The sequence below is a fragment of the Pangasianodon hypophthalmus genome, chromosome 1 (assembly GCF_027358585.1).
Source record: "Pangasianodon hypophthalmus isolate fPanHyp1 chromosome 1, fPanHyp1.pri, whole genome shotgun sequence".
NCBI classification, from domain to species: domain Eukaryota; kingdom Metazoa; phylum Chordata; class Actinopteri; order Siluriformes; family Pangasiidae; genus Pangasianodon; species Pangasianodon hypophthalmus.
Genome location: NC_069710.1, coordinates 33,476,152 through 33,494,648, shown reverse-complemented (window position 1 = coordinate 33,494,648; position 18,497 = coordinate 33,476,152). Strand labels below are relative to the sequence as shown.

Here is an 18,497-nt window from a genome sequence, read left to right as displayed (position 1 = left end):
CTCACAGCATGCACCACGTCACAGGACCAGGAGCACCTGATAAACAATGTTTTCTAATGGTCACAGGTTTTTAGTCATGTACTCTATAGCACTTCTTGTCGGTCTTTAGTCGTTGTAACCATTCTTGCATGTCATGTTCTTGCTGTTGTCTAGCCTCATTATTTCTCATTCATATTTCCTACTCTTTGTGTTTCATTTATTTCACTGTAAATAAATGTTTATCTGCACTTGCGTCCACCTCCTCTACCATTCCTGACAATCCTGAAGTGTTTTATTCCTCTTATACCACAGCAATTTGCCATAGATTACAATTTTTAGTTTTTAAATCAACAACACTGTGCTTTTTATCCTTTCAGAGACATTTAATACTGTAAATTGTCCAAGAAACAAGTTAGTTCATGTTCTCACTTAAATTATTGTAGCTATAAGCAATCATTTCCTCACCAGCATCTCTTTTTACCACTTATGCTACTGAAAAATCCGGGAAGCATAAACTCCTCTGTCCTTAAGTCTTTAAAGTTACAACTTTAAGTCTGACTGTTACAAAGTGCTGTCACTGGAGACTCCTTCCATAAATGTCAAACAAACATCTCCTTACAGAGAACTTCACTGTATCTGTGATTATAACAGCAGATTGTAATGTAAAATAGTCTACAGCTATGTCTACGGTATGCAGTATATTATATTTTGTTGTATATAGTGTTACGTTTTGTTGCATTTGCTTGTTGGTTGTTTACATAAGGCCGCCAGTTTGTTTGTGTTCTTGTCTTCTCTAGAGTGTGTGGGAGATTAAATACTTCAATATACAAAATATTTGATTGTAATTTTCATGTTTGGTGAAGTCTAGAGTCAAAATTCATTAAATTCGTAGATACAAATTAAACTGTACTCTTGGTTTATGGTTCTCTTCTAATGTTACCTTAAACAGGCAGCTCAGCCCTAGGGTGAATTTGAAAAAAAAAAATCTATGAAATATTGTTAAATGTGATCCAATTAATAAGAATTATCACAATATAGTTCATGGTTACTATGTATACTTCATAGTATTTCACAGTGTTTATTAGTTACATTTAATGTTGTGGGACATCTAAAACAAGTTTCTCTTTCTTTTGAGAAAAAAACCCACTGCAGCTTGTCATTTTGCTGAGAAGCTCTGTCCTGTGCATTTCTTTAGGCTACCTTTGAACTGCCGTACCACACATGCTCATTCTTTCTTTATGACAAAATGTGTAAAATATGAGAACATTTTAGGACCTGGGTGAAAGAACTTTACAGGCTGAGACGTGTAAATACCTTTCTACACACATCTTCACACACACACATCCACTTTCTCAACATCCAGAACAAGCAACTGATTGGAAGAGACAGAGCTGGAGTTAAAGAGGACTGCTGATTGATCTTGTGGCCGTTAAACCCCTTTCAGTTGGGTTTGAATCAATGCTACAATGAGAAGCATGTGCTAATGCCAACAGCTCAGCTCTAGCTGAATGTCACATTCAGATAAGGAGATGGGCATAACAGATTTACTTCTGTAAATATATCTATAAATGAAAACTGCAGGCAGTGTCCCTTTTTATACCATTATATGTCTTTAGGGAGAGGAATACATGCACACTCGGAGTGATATACTTACACACTCCGTTGTGAAAAGTATACCGTCATTATTATACTATGTTATTAGCACATGTGACATGCTACAGGATGTTTCCAATATGTTTGTTAGAAATTCATTTGATTCTCAGATTATAGGTTTAAAAGTAAACTGCTGCTCACCACTAATCCATTTAGCATTGGGATCGTGAACTCTGAAGTTCTTGCCAAAGACGTCCTCCACCGTCAGTTTCCCCTTCAAGGCCAGGCTGTCGTCCTCACCTGACACCGGAGAGAAGGAAAAACCATCACAGACATTAAAAAATTCCTCCAAGCACAGAGAAAACTGTTCATTTTCCCACAATACACTGCACACAGACTGAAACAGAACCTTCAGGATGAGGCTCAGCACCTCTCCCTGAGCTGGAATGTAGATGACACTTGCCTCTCTGAAATGGGAAGAACACACACGGTGTGTTGTGCTGCTACAGTAAAATAATGAGTGACAGGGTGGCGTGATGAAGTGGCGTTGCTGATACCACCCTGAAGTTAATTATTTCCCAAATTCAGTATGTCCCCAAGTGTTTTCCTCTTCTCTCATAGCAAATTTGCAAACTATTAAAATTTTTTTTTTTTAAAGTCATTCTCTCACTAGCCTCTCTTTTTTCTCTCTCTTGAACTTAACAAGACAAAACGCAACTTGACATGTTACTGAGAAACAGCGAATCGTAAACTCCCCTGTCCTGAAGATGTCAGAAAACATAAAGATACAGCTTTACCTCTGACTGATACAAAGCGCTGACACTGGAGACTCCTTCCATAATAAACCATAAACCTCTCCTTACAGAAAACTTCACCATATCAATGATTATGCACGCTTTTTAAATCTGTTTATGGAACAATAATGTACTAGAATGAGCATATTAATATAAACCTGTGATATAGAAATTAATCAACACTTTCTGACCAATCAGAATGCAGAATTCAACAGTGCTGAGGGTTACGCTGGAGGTAAAATACTCGAACAAGAATTTGTGAATGAGTGTTACAAATCCATAAATATAAATTTACATTTATGGATTTTCTTAGCTCTTATTTCAAATGAAAAAGGCAAGAAGCTCAAGGTGCCTAAACATGTAGTTTAGCGTGAGTTAGATCAAGAGGTCTCTTTAGTTTAACATTTCAAATGGTGCAAAAAAAAGTGCTCAAATGAGGACCAGTATTTGATCCATTATGTTTCCCTTAACCAACATTGTTTACTGAATTAATTAACATTAACAGACCAAGAACTTCAGCATTAATAGTGCAAGTAATATGATTAAAAGTGTGAGCAATGTGAAAGTTAACAGATGTATTAATTGACATTTGTGTAAATGTTAATGAAATGCACTGTTCGAGCCAATCCATTACTAAAAATTAGCATAAATTAGCAAACATTAAATCCCAGTATGTTAATTACTGTAAATTACTGAACTGAATTAGCATTTTAATTAGCAGGCAGGAGCCATGAACATTGGCTAATTCAGGGGTTTATTTGATTTATTAATAAAAAAAACTGAGTTACATTGGTAATGGAATTGATGATGTATTAGTGCTGAAGTTCACTACAGTGTTGGTTAAGTGAACATTAATATGAAGTGTTACTGATGTGCTTATGTCCCACAGTGCAACAGAAGAAGACACAAGTTGGAGAAGATAACCCTGGACACCTGGGGGAAATGCGTGGCTCAAGGAGGCTGTTGCAGGAATTACAGGAAAATTACAACAGCAGATGAAATACCGACTTCCCCACATGCTATAAATGGGAAATGGCAACAGAAAAAGAATTGACAGTCAGAGGTGTAGCTGAGGGGATTTCAGGTTTGAAATATTTCACTTTCACATAAGCACATTTTGTTTTATTTCAATGTGTATTCTTGGGTGTTTAACATACACATTATTATATACTGTTCGTGTCATGTAAGGTTATTTTGCACAGTAATTCTGCTATTGTTATTTAATTTTTTTTTTTTTACATTTTTTGCATAAGAGGCCAACAAATTAATCATTACAATTCCCCTTATTTGACCTTATTTATTCAGATGTCAGATAAACATGTCCCTTAGTTTGTTTAATCACATTTTATTGCCTGCCAGCTGCTTTAAATAGCATCAACCAATCAGGATAGTTCACTCTTCCTGTTTCTGTTTTAAAGTCAGCTAGCTCCACTCTGAGCTCAGGGATATGGAGGTGATGAAATACTGCCACCCATCACCCTGAGTCCAAGACAGCAAAATCAGATGTGTTCTCTTAATGGGAGGGGCATTCTGTCTCTCTCCTGTCCATCACAGAGACACTAGCCAATCATGGGCATCTGTGAGATCACGTATGTGGAAGAGGGCAGATAGCACTCTTTCGAGTGTGTTATGCTGCTCTGTGATGCAGCATGAGCAGCAGTTTGAAAATGTGATTGTCTGGTTGCAAGATCGTATGATAGGGAAGAGCTGGCTGGGGGGCGGGAATTGGCTGAGACCAAATTAGGAAGAAAATTAAGGGAAAAAAGCTATTTTATTAACAGTTCAAAACATTATTAATATGGCAGGATTCTAAACACAACAACCGCTTTTGCTGTCTGGCATTTAACTGCATTTATCCATTTAATTGTACATGACATGGTGATTTTCCCCTTTCCTCCTCTTTAATTCCTGACTATGCCACTGATCACTGTGGATACTAGAATGACAAAAATAACATACTGATTATATCTGTCCATTATCCATTTATTACCTATTTCAAATGAGAAACATTTGCGATCACATTTGTTTGCTAAAACAAACATATATAAATATGTTTGTTATGTTTGTAAGTGGTGTTTTGTGCGTTTGTGTGTAATGAGGCCATTCTGATTCACTCTGCGTCACACCCAGACAGCTGAAGATGAAGGACGTGCGCCGGGGTGCAAAATAAATCATACGCATTGAAATGGAAGGTGTGTTTTCGCAGCTATACAGTGCAGATGGACTCTGTGTGAGAAATAGAGAAAGAGCCATCATTTTGATCATACACACATTGCCATGTCAGTTTAGTGTGAGTTTCAACAAAACACTCACACACTCTTCCATCTCTCTCTCTCTCTCTCTCTCTCTCTCTGCTCTGCTTTTACCAGCAGTTAGATATCTGATTATTAAAATAGTGTGTGTGTGTGTGTGTGTGTGTTCATCAGCCGATGCCTGCACTGATTTATTCTGAAATCATTCACCACATCAGATCTGATCACAAACACCTCACTTCACTGAACAATGCCATTCACATGCAGAGGAGAAACAGAAGCAGGAGACGTGATTAGTGTCATTTCTGCTGTGATAAGAGCCTCACTGGTTATTCACTGCCCCAGTAATAACGCCATCTTCATCATCATATATTTGATTTTATAGGATGTCTCATGTTCAGAGCTATAACATCACTCCTGCAGTAGAGTGACTGCAGTAAAGAATGAATCTCTTTTGCTGTTATAGTAAAATAATCAGTGACGAGGTGTTGTGATTAAGCTGAGTTAACATTAATACAGTTTATTATTTTGTTATAACTGCATGCCCTGGAGTGTTTTATTCTCCAACAATTACACATTTTATACTTCCACTTATTGTTACATTTAATGTTATGAAAATCTGCAAAACCTTTCATAGCAGCTACTATAAAGTCATTCACTGACCGATATTCACTTTCCTCTTTTTTTCCCTTTCTTGACAGAAGCTGCTAGTACTAGTGTTACCTGTTGCATCTTTAGTGTACACTGAGTTTCACTGGCAGTGTCGTTCTTCAAGAAAACTGATTCCAATCGAAAAACAAAAATGGTCGAGCAGTCCCTGATACAACAGCATCAGTTTAAGCGAATAGAAAAGGAAACGGTTACAGCCCTACTCATCAACCTGCACGTTAGAGGATGCGGATGGATTCTCTACATCATTTAATGTAGTCTAACAATAAACAATTTGAAAAAAGGGTCATTTTTAACACATGTAGAATAACGAATAAAAACAATTAATGTTAATATTTATGGAAGGAGTCTCCAGTGTCAGGGCTTTGTATCAGTCAGAGGTAACGCTGTAACTTTAACATTTCCAACATCTACAGGACAGAAGAGTTTACACTTCTTTTGCAGTTTCTCCATAACATGACAAGCTGCGTTTTTTTTTTGTCTTATTAACTTCCAGAGAGAGAAAAAAGAGAGGCTGGCGAAGGAACGACTGTTTATAGCTGCTACTTACAACTTATAATCTTTGAAAAAATTGTAATAATTGGCAAATTGCTGTGTTATAAGAGGAATAAACACTTAGGGATGTGCTTTTATATGAAAATAATGAACTTCATGGTGGTAATTCTGCTTCATTTTAACTCTAACAGTACCACAGGCAGTGGTTTATTGCTTACATAATTCCAATGCAGATGGAGGGAATTGGAGCTGCAGCCTGATGGGAAGCACACGAATGTCAGTGACATTTTCACATCACCAAAAGCAAAACACATCCATCTGCAAGCGCTGACATTTCTGTCCTGAAATATCCGCTATAAAAACAACAAAAAAAGGAACACAACTCTGTGAGGAGAGGTGTGAGGTGGCCTTTGCATGATCCCTGCATGGAAAAAAAGTACACTTCCTGAAACAAAGGGACACAAGTCCAAAAATAACTGCAGGGTGGTGATTTGTTAGACCTCGCAGCACACTGATGTGGAGTGTTCCTGAATTTCTGAACAAAGAGTAGGCGAGATAAAGAGAGAGTGAGGAGAGGAAACACTGTGTAGCCTCACTGATCAGATCAGAGTGTGTCAGAGACAGTTAGTGCCCGCTGGGTGAAGAACACAAAGCTGCTGAGCAGACAAGCCCAAGCTCCATGTGCTTCTCCAGAACAGCACGTCACAAAGTGTTTTATTCGTCTTACACCACAGCTATTTACCAGCAATTACAATTTTTATTTATTAAAGAACGACACACTGTAATTTTTATCCATTACAGTTCATGTCTTCGAATGTCTTTGAAACAAGTTAGTTCCTGTTCTGACTTATGATATAGCAGCTATAAACAGTCGTTCCCTCACCAGCCTCTATTTTTTCCCTCTTGAGTTAATAAGACAAAAACACAGCTTGTCATGTTACTGAGAAAGTGCAAAAAAAGCGTAAAAAAGCGTAAACTCCTCTGTCCTGAAGATGTCGGAAAACTTAAAGTTGCAGCTTGACTGTTACAAAGCGCTGACACTGGAGACTCCTTCCATAAATGTTAAATAAACATCTCCTTACAGAAAACTTCACCATATCAACAATTTTTAAAAATCTGTTTATGTGGAGGTTCCACCGTACAAGTCCCTGTGAATGAGCTGTTACTATAGAAACAATGATGCATGAAAATGAGCACGTCAGTATAAAGCTGCACCACTGTCAGAGCTGCTGTTATAGAAAATTAATCAACACCATCCGACCAATCAGGATCCAGAATTTAACAGCGCTGTGGGATGCCGTTACACTCACACTGATTGACGCCTCTTTTCATGACTCCACCTGTAAGTCATCTCTTTCAGTGGAACAGTGGAACAGTGGAAGACAGGAGCTGATGATGCTCTTCACTGAACCGGGTTTAATATTCACACAGGACAGAAAAAGATGGAGGTGTTATAGTGAACAGTGTGTGTAAAAGGTTTGATTGATCTGTGAATGGCGAAGTGTAACATCAGGACAGACCAGTCGAGGTAACATAACACTTACCTGATCCTGAAAGGGTTAAACGTTCCAGACGCACACAGTACACATAGATAAAGACATTTACACCACAGCGCAGTTAACTTCTGGATTCTGATTGGTCAGAAGATGTTGAAGTAAATAACTGTTACAGTTACAGTTACAGTTTACAGTTATTTAGAAGTGCTTGGTGTATGGTAAGTGTGTGTGTGTGTGTGTGTGTGTGTGTGTGTGTGTGTGTGTGTACCTGGTGTCAGGAGTATAACAGAAGTGACGATCAGAGAGCAGATGACCAGGATGACCAGCAGAGCGATCAGTATCCCCTTCCAGTTCCTCTGAGGTGGATTACTGCCCACCAACTCCTACACACACACACACACACACACACACACAGAGAAAGAAAGAGATAATGGGAATGAATAGATGAATTTATCACTTCATCACTCATAAACGACAGTGACAGAAAAACAGCATGGATGTACAGGAACTCATGGCTTTATTCCTTCTATTCTTTACACCTCCTTTAGTCATTTATCAGTTCATTTGTTTGTACTTTCAGTCCCTCCTTCCTTCTTCCTTACACAATCGCTTGTTCCTTACCTCTTTCCTTCCTTCCTTTATTCCTTCCTTCCCTACACATTCCTTCCCTCCTTCCTTCCTTCCTTCCTTATTACCTTCATTTGTTCATCCCTACACACTCCTTTCTTCCTTCTTGCTTACCTTCATTTGTTCTTCCCTACATACTCCTTCCTTCCCTCCTTCCTTCTTACCTTCATTTGTTCATCCCTACATACTCCTTCCTTCCTTCCTTCCTTCTTTCCTTCATTTGTTCATCCTTACACACTCCTTCCTTCCTTGTTACCTTCATTTTGTCCTTTCCTACACAATCCTTCCTTCCTTCCTTCCTTCCTTCCTTCTTTCTTACCTTCATTTGTTCTTCCTTACACACTCCTTCCTTCCGTCCTTGCTTCTTAACTTCATTTGTTCTTCCCTACCCACTCCTTCCATCCTTCCTTCCTTCCATCCTTGCTTCTTAACTTCATTTGTTCATCCCTACACACTCCTTCCTTCCTTCCATCCTTCCTTCTTAACTTCATTTGTTCTTCCTCACACACTCCTTTCATCCTTCCTTCCTTCCCTCGTTCTTCCCTGCACACTCGTTCCTCTACAGAGTCAGAGGGAAGTAATGGGAATGCTGGGGAGAATGTCTCTCATCACTCTAACGCACCCACAGTGAGAGTTTTACAGTAATTCATGTTTTTGTTAGAAGAGACACTTGTATAATTCTGGGTGAAAAAGGCTCGGCGTTATGAAAAGTCATTTACATTTGGCTTTGAATTGAATATTCATTGGAAATGACTTCATGTTTAATTCACACTAATCTGGAGTAACAGAAATTCACAGAAAATTACACAGTAAGACGTGAGATGGAGAGAGAAAATGGAGACATTTCTCTTCAGCAGAATGATAAAGTCACACAGGCTGTGTTTCTGTCTGTCAGTGTAGAGGAGAAAAAACAGCATTTCAGCCTGTCAGGAGTCAAAACACAGATAAGTGCACATCCACACACTTATTCAGAGGAAGAACACCACCATCAGAGAGTGATGTTTATTAAAGCAAGCGTTTGGCCATTCAGTCACTGTGGCTGACAGTAAACACTCGTCTTTCTGCCTGCGTGAATGAGCAGCATTCCAGCCAAACATTTCTGTCGTTTATTTAAAAAGTAAAAGGAATGTGGAGTGAATCAGTGTGAAAGCCTCGCTGATGAGGAGCATTCTGAGAGAGCATAAGAGAACTAATTATAAACAACATAACTTCTTCAATCCTTCCTTCCATCCTTCCTTCCTTACTTCCTCCATTCCTTTGTTTGTTCATTCAATCCTTCCTTCTGTCCTTTGTTTCTCCCTTCCTTCCATCTTCCATAAACACTCCTTCCTTCTTTGCACCTTCTTTGCATATAGCTTTCTTCTTTCCTCACACCATCTTTCCTGTCTTGCTTCCTTTTTCCTTCTTCCCTACCATTTTACACCCTTATTTCTTTCTCTACAAACTCCCTCCTTCCTTCTTTGTGTCCTTTCCTACACACTCCTTCATTCCCTAAACACTCCATCTTTCCCTGTACACTCTCTCTCCTTCTTTCCATCTTTCCTTCCTTCCTTCCATCCATCGTTCCTTCTTTTCCTACACACTTCTTCCTTCCCTAAACACTCCTTCCTTCATTCTTCCTTACACCATTGTTTCTTTCTCTACAAATTCCTTCCTTCCTTCCTTCTTTCCTTCCTTCCATTGTTCCTTCCTTTCCTACACACTCCTTTATTCCCTAAAAACTCCTTCTTTCCCTGCACACTCCACCTCTCCTTCCTTCCTTCCTTCCTTCCTTCCACATTCATTCTTCCCTTCCTTACTCACACTTTCCTTCCTCCCTTGCTTTAACTTTCCACACTTCATTCTTCCTTACACTGTCGTTTCTTTCTCTACACACTCCTACTTTCCTTCCCTAAACACTTCATAATTCAATACTCAGTACATGCATTCTTTGTACAAACGTTATTATGTTTTAGATGAATCTTAAAAGTGAAATATATGTAAATATACATGTGTATGGACATGCTAGAACGATCCTCAAGCTGTTTCTCCACTCATGAGGAACTTCATCATTTCTACTCCAGATTAAATCCAGTCACCTTGATTCATTACTGCGGGAGCTCACTAAGGCGATGGAATGTTCTGGCTGGTGTTGTGAAGCGTGACCCATGTCCCGGCTATGAGCCGAGACTCTCATTAAGCTTAAGCAAGCTGATTGTGCTACGGAGCGGCTGCATTAGAGGCTTTAAAAGCCGTGTTGCCGTTAGTTACCATGTTTTTGGTCCTAATTGAACGACACTGCAGACATCATTAGCCCTGAGATAACCACATCCAGGTCCTGTTTACTGAAACTCCAATACAAAGACTCATTACAGAGAAGACATTACTCTCACAATGTGTGTGTGTGTGTATGTCCCTAATTTTCTCCCAGGTCAGTTTTAAAAATGTGAACATTAAAATAATTAAACAGTAAGATTACACAACACCATTTATATTGTTACTTTTATATTTTAAATTATATTACAAAATATTTTAAAAATATACAAGATATATTACAAAATATAATACACTGGAATTCAAGTGTCTGCTTCCAAAAATAAATAAATAAATCACAGAAAATATAATGTATTATTTGTTCATCATCATCACCATCATCATCATCATCATCACCATTTTCATCATCATCAGCACCAGCACCACCACCATCATCATCACCACCACCACCATCATCATCATCATCACCATCATAATCATCAGCACCAGCACCACCACCATCATCATCATCACCACCACCATCATCATCATCAACATCACCATCATCATCATCATCATCATCATCATCACCATTTTCATCATCATCAGCACCAGCACCACCACCATCATCATCATCACCACCACCATCATCATCATCAACATCACCATCATCATCATCATCATCACCATTTTCATCATCATCAGCACCAGCACCACCACCATCATCATCATCACCACCACCATCATCATCATCAACATCACCATCATCATCATCATCATCATCATCACCATTTTCATCATCATCAGCACCAGCACCACCACCATCATCATCACCACCACCATCACCACAATCATCAACATCATCATCATCATCATCATCACCATCATCAACATCATCATCATCATCACCATCATAATCATCATCACCATTTTCATCATCATCAGCACCAGCACCACCACCATCATCATCATCACCACCACCATCATCATCATCACCATCATCATCATCATCATCATCATCATCATCACCATTTTCATCATCATCAGCACCAGCACCACCACCATCATCATCATCACCACCACCACCATCATCATCATCATCACTATCATCATCATCATCATCATCACCATTTTCATCATCATCAGCACCAGCACCACCACCATCATCATCACCACCACCATCACCACAATCATCAACATCATCATCATCATCATCATCACCATCATCAACATCATCATCATCATCAACATCATCAACACCAAAACCACCACTACCATCACCATCAACATCATCATCATCACCAAAACCACTATCACCATTTTCATCATCATCAGCACCAGCACCACCACCATCATCACCACCACCACCGTCACCACCACCATCATCATCAACATCATCATCATCACCAAAACCACCACCATCATCATCATCATCATCATCACCATCATCATCATCATCATCACCACCACCATCAGGTTGTCAACATCGTCATCACCATCGTCATCAGCACCGCCATCATCATCATCATCATCATGTTGTCAAAATCATCATCACCATCATCATCAGCACCACCACCACCACCAACACTACCACCATCATCATCCTCATCATCATCATCATCACATTGTCAACATCATCACCATCATCATCATCTCCCCCACCATCATCATCATCATCATCATCATCATTATATTGTCACCATCATCAACATCATCATCATCATCTCCATTTTTCCTCTCTTTGTCTTCCTGTCCTCCTCCTCTCATCACTATGCTTTTCCCTGTGTGTGTAGGAGGTAAAAGGAAATGGTGAGCCACTTTGATGAGCTAAAAGCAGCACAGATTGCGTTGGTGTTTTAACTGTCTGATGAAGAAGACATCATTTTTTCTGACTTTCTTTTGAAGTCAGCTGTGTTGTGGCAGTAATATATAAACGAATGATTCTCAGACACTGGACTGAATTGCAGTGGTATGTGGATACACATGCCAGCATGATTTTATAGTGTATACTCCAATACCACTGGACTGACATCTTGATCAGTTTCACCAGGCTCCCTACTGTGTGTGTGTGTGTGTGTGTGCGTGTGTGTGTGTGAGCCGTGAGCTGCTCAGTAATACAGTGTGACAGAAACACAGCATGCTGTTGGCTCAGCTCAGCACGCTCAGCTCTCGTGAAGCTCAGTCTCATTTCCCGCACACAGATCCGCTCTCCTGCTCTTACACTCCTCCGTCTGCCTCTTATCTCCTCTTTTCATCTTAAACGCCTCTCTGAGCACTTAGCTGGAGGAACTAAAATGCTCTGTTTCCACAGGGTAAACCTCTGTGACCGTTACAAAAAAGCCTGTTAAAAAAAAAAAAAGCTAAGACGGGAAATCTCTGGAGGAGAACAACCTTGACTGTGTGCTTCAAAATAACTAAATATATAAATACAACAGTGCTCTTTGAGGCATTATTCTTAAAACACTCCGTGCATTTCTGATTGTTCCACAGATCTGCAATAAATTCTGCTTTCTGATTACTCAGAAGTTGTTCATTAATAAATGAAAATCACAGGTTTATAATAATGTGCTCGTTCTAATACGTTATCGTTTCTATAGCAACAGCTTATTCACAGGGATTCGTACAGCGGACGCTTCAGAAAAATGGATTAAAAAAGTTTTGTTAATGCAACATTTATGGAAGGAGTCTCCAGCGTCAGTGCTGTGTAAAGGTAGAGGTAGAGGTAAAGCTGTAACTTTTAAGTTTCATGACATCTTCAGGACAGAGGAGTTTAGGCGTTGCAGTAACGTGACAAGCTGCAGTTTTGTTTAACTTCAAGACAGAGAAAAAACAGAGGCCGGTGAGGGAACGACTGTTTATAGCTGCTATAACGTAAGTGAGAACAGGAACTAACTTGTTTTGCGGATGTTCCACAACATTAAATGTAACTATAAATGAATCAAATATATGTGTTGTTTTTAATAAATTAAAAATTGGAATTGTTTGCAAATCAATGTTATAAAAGGAATAAAACACTTGGGGACATGCCGTTACAGGAAAATAATCAACTTGGGGGCTGTATATTACAACCTCGCACTGATCTTGCAAGTAAACTCTGAGTACAAATTGTCTTCCAGCATGTCACCATCTATGTTTTGTATAACAGAAGCTGCTAGAGAGTTGCTGACTTATTAAAAGGGTAGATTTGGGTCAGTATCAGGTATGGGCCAGAGCTCCAGAGCTGAACTGTATTTAAAATAGAAAATATTTTTTGCTCAAATTCTAAACATCAATTTTTCTTCACAAATGATGCACAGACCAATTACATATAAAGCTGAGTTTGCCAGGCTCTAGTTATATTTAGAGATATTTTGTGCGTCCCTGTGACTGTGTTTGTGCATCAGCTGCTCTTTTCATGAACCTTCTAACCTGTTCTTCAACAGCCTTCTAACCCAAGCATTGAGTTCAACACTTTAAGGCAATGAATCTTCCAATTAGCCAACAGTACCTCTTGAGCAGTCCTGGGATTTGAACTCACCAGCTTCTGGTCACTAGTGCAAAAGGTTAACCACTGAGGCAGTGTGCACACAACCTTAACTAAAATGTGAAACTATCAATTTCATGCCTTCAGTCTCAGTTTAATCAATTACCTTTCGATCCCCTGTCTCTCTCTTGAGGTTAACCAACAGCCGTGAGTTCCCTCCAAACACGGATCCACACATATAATATTCGCTTTGCTTCAACGACTCCTATCACTCACACAACCAGAACAAAGAAAGTTTCAGAAGATAAAGAATGGCTGTCATTCATTCATGGTGCATTCATTCAGCAGGAATACATGAGTGGCCTGATTAACTCGGTCAGCGCCAAGCATCGATTAGCAACCCTGCTTTGTGTGATCGTTGTTCAGCTAGTTTCGGCTCGATACGCTTTGGTGAGCCAGCCATGCTGTGGGATAATGAGTCGCACTCATGGATTGTCACATTCGCGCCAATCGAACCGTGTGAAAAGGCCCGGTGTGAGGTGAGCATGACAGGATGTCAATCTCCAACATTACTCCAGATGATCTACACAAGCTCCTCGGACAATTGCTGCCATTAGGTGTGCTCAGACGAGAGAAACTTGTTTCCTCCAACCTTGGGTTTAGAGAACAGCATCCTAGGTGTCTGATAGGGGATTGACTTGGCCATAAAAAAAACACTTCCTGTTTAGCTTTCATGCTTTTGTAAGGATGCACTTATACGCTCTTAACTAGATTGTCAGTCATCAAGACTCAAAGACATATTTTAGCTGATGTGTGAAGGTGTGAAAGAGAGCACTTAAGGCAGGCACTCAGTGGTGAAGAGGTTTATGAAAGAGGGGGTGTGTACCAGATGAAAATAAAATCCCTGACTCAAGGTGACTCACAATGAGGGGTTGAAAACAGATTCGCTGGGAGTTTTTCTTCTGTTAATGCCAGATAATAGCCTACTGCTTAGTTTGCAGGTCATTTGTGTAAAATTGCATGTTCTTTGAGTAGGAAACTGTTGCAAATTTCAGATTTTTTATCAGAAAAAACACTTTTGAAGGCCTTCCGACTCACTACCGCTGGGTATTGTGAGGCAATTGCGACCTGACAGACATTTCTGAACAGCATTTGCAGATTTACAAGAGCGTGACAGGAATAATTTGTTCACTCTACAGGTTGGGGAATAGAAAGCTGGGGTTCTCTTTCTTTCTTTTTCTCTGTGTCTCCCTGATGAGGTCGTGAGCAGCCTAGTGTGATGTGCTTTGAAATATCACTGCTCTGTTTTTGTGAAGGAGAAGCTGGAAAGCTGGCACTGACACCTATAAACAGGAGTGGCCATTTGAGAGAGTGGTAAGGTTATATCGACACAATAGGGGGAAAGAAACAATTAAAATATCATTTATCATAAAAACCCAACCATTCACACTAGCATGTCTCTAAATACATTATATAAGCAATACTATATACAGTGAGTCAAGGGAACCAACTCAAACAGCACATGCTAGATGGTTGGTGTTCACCCCAGGGATCTAGGCAGAGAGAGCTAAACTCTATAAGGGATATAGTGGTAAATTCCCTAATATATAATGCTAATCCTCCTCAGTGATGTAGCGCAAATGTGAGAAATTCATTGAACCTAAAGGAAACTTAAGGATCAAGTGCTCTTCAACCAATAAAAAATATAGTTCTAAGCACATTAAGCTGTCTGAGGGAGCTAATGATAAACCCTTTACGAATCTAGAGGTAGGGATCTAGTGTTTATCAGTTTGAGGGCTCTCTTAAGAAGCAATTAGATGTGATCAACATGAAGAATCTATTGGTAGTCTAATTCAAGAATCTTGTATTACTAATATACCTATAAGACCTGGGACTACTAAAGCTACAGAAATTGTCACTACTGTCACTAGAGCTGAGATGGAACTGGTTGTACTACACACAATGGAATGGGTACTGCTACATATTAGGGATCTCTTATGACTAAATATGAAGAATCTGATAGTGTTAAACATGAGGGATCTGGTACTACTAATCACAAGGTGCTATTAAATATAAGCAATCCAATGCTACTAAACCTGAGGGATCTGGTATAATTACACATAGGGAGTCTGATACTACTAAATATAAGGAATCTGGTACTACTAAGCAGGAGGAATCTGGCACAACTAAACATGACTGATCTGGTAAAATCGAACATGAGGGATCTGGTACCAGTAAACATCAAGGGATCAGGTAGTATTACATGTGAGGTATCTGATGTGATTAAATGTGAGACATCTTGTATTTTTAAAATGAGGTAGTACTAAAATTGAGGGATCTGGTATAATTAAGTATGGGATATCTGGAAGTACTACACATGGGAAATCTGGTATTATTACCCATGAGGGATCTGGAAGTACTACACATGGGAAATCTGGTATTATTACCCATGAGGGATCTGGAAGTACTACACATGAGGGATCTGGTGCAACTTAATATAGTACTACCATTTGTAAGAGATCTGGCACTACTATAAAAGAGGGATCTGGCAGTGTTAAAAGTGGGGGATCTGATATTAATAAGCCTGAAGGATTTCTACCAGTCTATGCCTGTAGAGAGGTTAGGGTTTTTAAGGGTCACTTCAGCAGAGATCACTCTCTCTTACATTTTAATCAAACACATCATGCCCTTTACTATATTTAATGATTAGAACTACAATGGATATAAAAAAAAATGTCTACACACTCTTTTATAAAATGGCAAGTTTTTGTGATGTTAAAAAAATAAAACCAAGATAAATCATGTCAGAACTTTTTCCACCCTATATGTGACATTACAATGTATAAAAATTAAGTGAAAAACAATCAGAAACATTTTAGGAAAAAATACAGAAAAAAAAACAAAACTGACAACAACCTGCATAAGTATACACACTCTTTTATAATTGGGGATGTGGCTGTGTTCAGAATGAACCAATCACATTCAATCTCATGTTCAAAAGTAATTATCATACAGCTGTCATCAATGAAATTCTTCTGATTAACTCCAAATAAAGACCAGCTGTTTCTGTAAGATTTTCTTCACATCTTCTTGTTTTCATCTGACTGCTGAAGCCTTGGTCTGCAGAGAGCTTACAAAGCATGTACGGTATCTCACTTGTTGAAAAGTATCGATCAGAAGAGGGGTATAAAAGAATTTCCAAAACATTAGCTGTACCATGAAACACTGTGAACGCCATCAACAGCAAATAGAACAAAAAATAGAGCACCACAGGGACATCACCAAGAACAGGAGATCCCTCCAAAATGTACAAAATGACAAGACAAAATCTTACCAGGGAGGCTGCCATTAAAGGAGCTGCAGAAATATCTGACAAGTACTGATTACTCTCTGCATGTGAAAACAATCTCTCATATTCTTCACATGTCTGGGCTATGGGGTAGGGTGGCTAGATGGATGCCCTTTCTCACAAAAAAACATCCAAGCTCAACTAAATCACCCCAAACCATGTGGCAAAATGTGTTATGGTCTGGTGAGACCAATTCCATAATTCCAAATGGTATGTTTGGTGCAAAAAAAGCATATCACCAAAAGAACAGCATACCCACAGTGAAGCATGGTGGTGGCAGCATCATGCTTTGGGGCTGCTTTTCTTCAGCCAGGACTGGGGCTTTTGTCAAGGTGGAGAGAATCATGAATAGCTAAAAATACCAGTCGATTTTAGTGCAAAGCATTCAGGTGTCTGCTAGTGAGCTGAAGATGGAAAGGAATTTCCCATTTTAGCATGACAATGATCCAAAGCATGCATCCAAATCATCAAGGGAATGGCTTAACCAAAAGAAGATCATTGTTTTTGAATGACCTTCTGATTGTTTTTCACTTTATTTGTATATTTTGCAGTTTCACATTAAAGGTGGAAAAAGATCTGACATGATTTATCTTAATGTCATTTTTTACTTCACAGAAACCTGCAAATTTAACAGGGGTGTGTAGACTTTTTATATCCACTGTATTTACAGTTTAAAGTAGATTTGTCAGAACAAAGAAAGTTCCATGTGGGTTTTGCCTTAAGATCAATTTCACCGTAATCCCTCGTGTTTTATTATCTCTTCAAACACAGTATCAGCTGCTTTGAGGTGAATAGTAATTCCCTGTGATTTATCATAGCTGACTCAGGCTCAGAGAAGACTCTTATAATTATATATCTCACGTATTCTTAAAGTATAACGTTTTAGTGCATGCTGAGAAGGTCACCATAATTGCTTTATGTTTTGCCAAAGTTTACAACATTATAACAATACTAGCCTCTTAAAAGTCAGGTTGTTATGTTGACTAGCAGAAATGAGTCATAAAATTGGCTTGGCCAATCAACAAAACTAAATATGACTGTTAAGCAAAAATATTGAAAATATTACACACAAAATTAGTTGGTATTTTTAACTGCTCATGAATTCTTCTATTGTTATCCAGAGTTGTGCAGTTAAACAACTATTTTTTTTTCTAGTGTGAAAGTTCTTAGAACAGAAAGAGATTTTATATGTGTGCAACCTCATCATTATACCTCATGGAAAAAAGACATGGTAAAAGGTAACAAATGAGTTCCTGAAGACTGGGGTTATTTCATTTTATTTTATTTTTTCTTTACATTTATTTATATTTTACTACTTTTTATTTATTATTATTTTTATTTTTCTATCTTATTTTCATGAATAATTCGCCACATATGTTTTAAGGGAAAATACTATGATATAAAAGGGTTTTTTATGAAGTAAGTTACTGTATGTTCCCACATTTATTGTGTAAAATTTGAATTATCATATGTAATGTTCATTTATACATATATGATTTGTGTCCATTCTCTTGAATAGATGTCAATAATTCTCATCCTCATGCCTCC

The 18,497-nt window shown here is 38.7% G+C and overlaps 1 protein-coding gene across 4 annotated transcripts in view; it reads right to left on the bottom strand.

The window, feature by feature from the left end:
* LOC113547554 (dipeptidyl aminopeptidase-like protein 6) overlaps positions 1–18,497 on the bottom strand; it is a 190,613-nt gene that overhangs the window by 39,416 nt on the left and 132,700 nt on the right. For all 4 annotated transcript variants that reach the window (XM_026947941.3, XM_026947942.3, XM_034306261.2 and 1 more), the window contains 2 exons: positions 7,547–7,661; positions 1,774–1,872 (listed from right to left, as the gene is read on the bottom strand). In XM_026947941.3, coding sequence (XP_026803742.3) covers positions 1,774–1,872; positions 7,547–7,661 — 214 coding nt within the window. The remainder of the gene's footprint in view (positions 1–1,773; positions 1,873–7,546; positions 7,662–18,497) is intronic.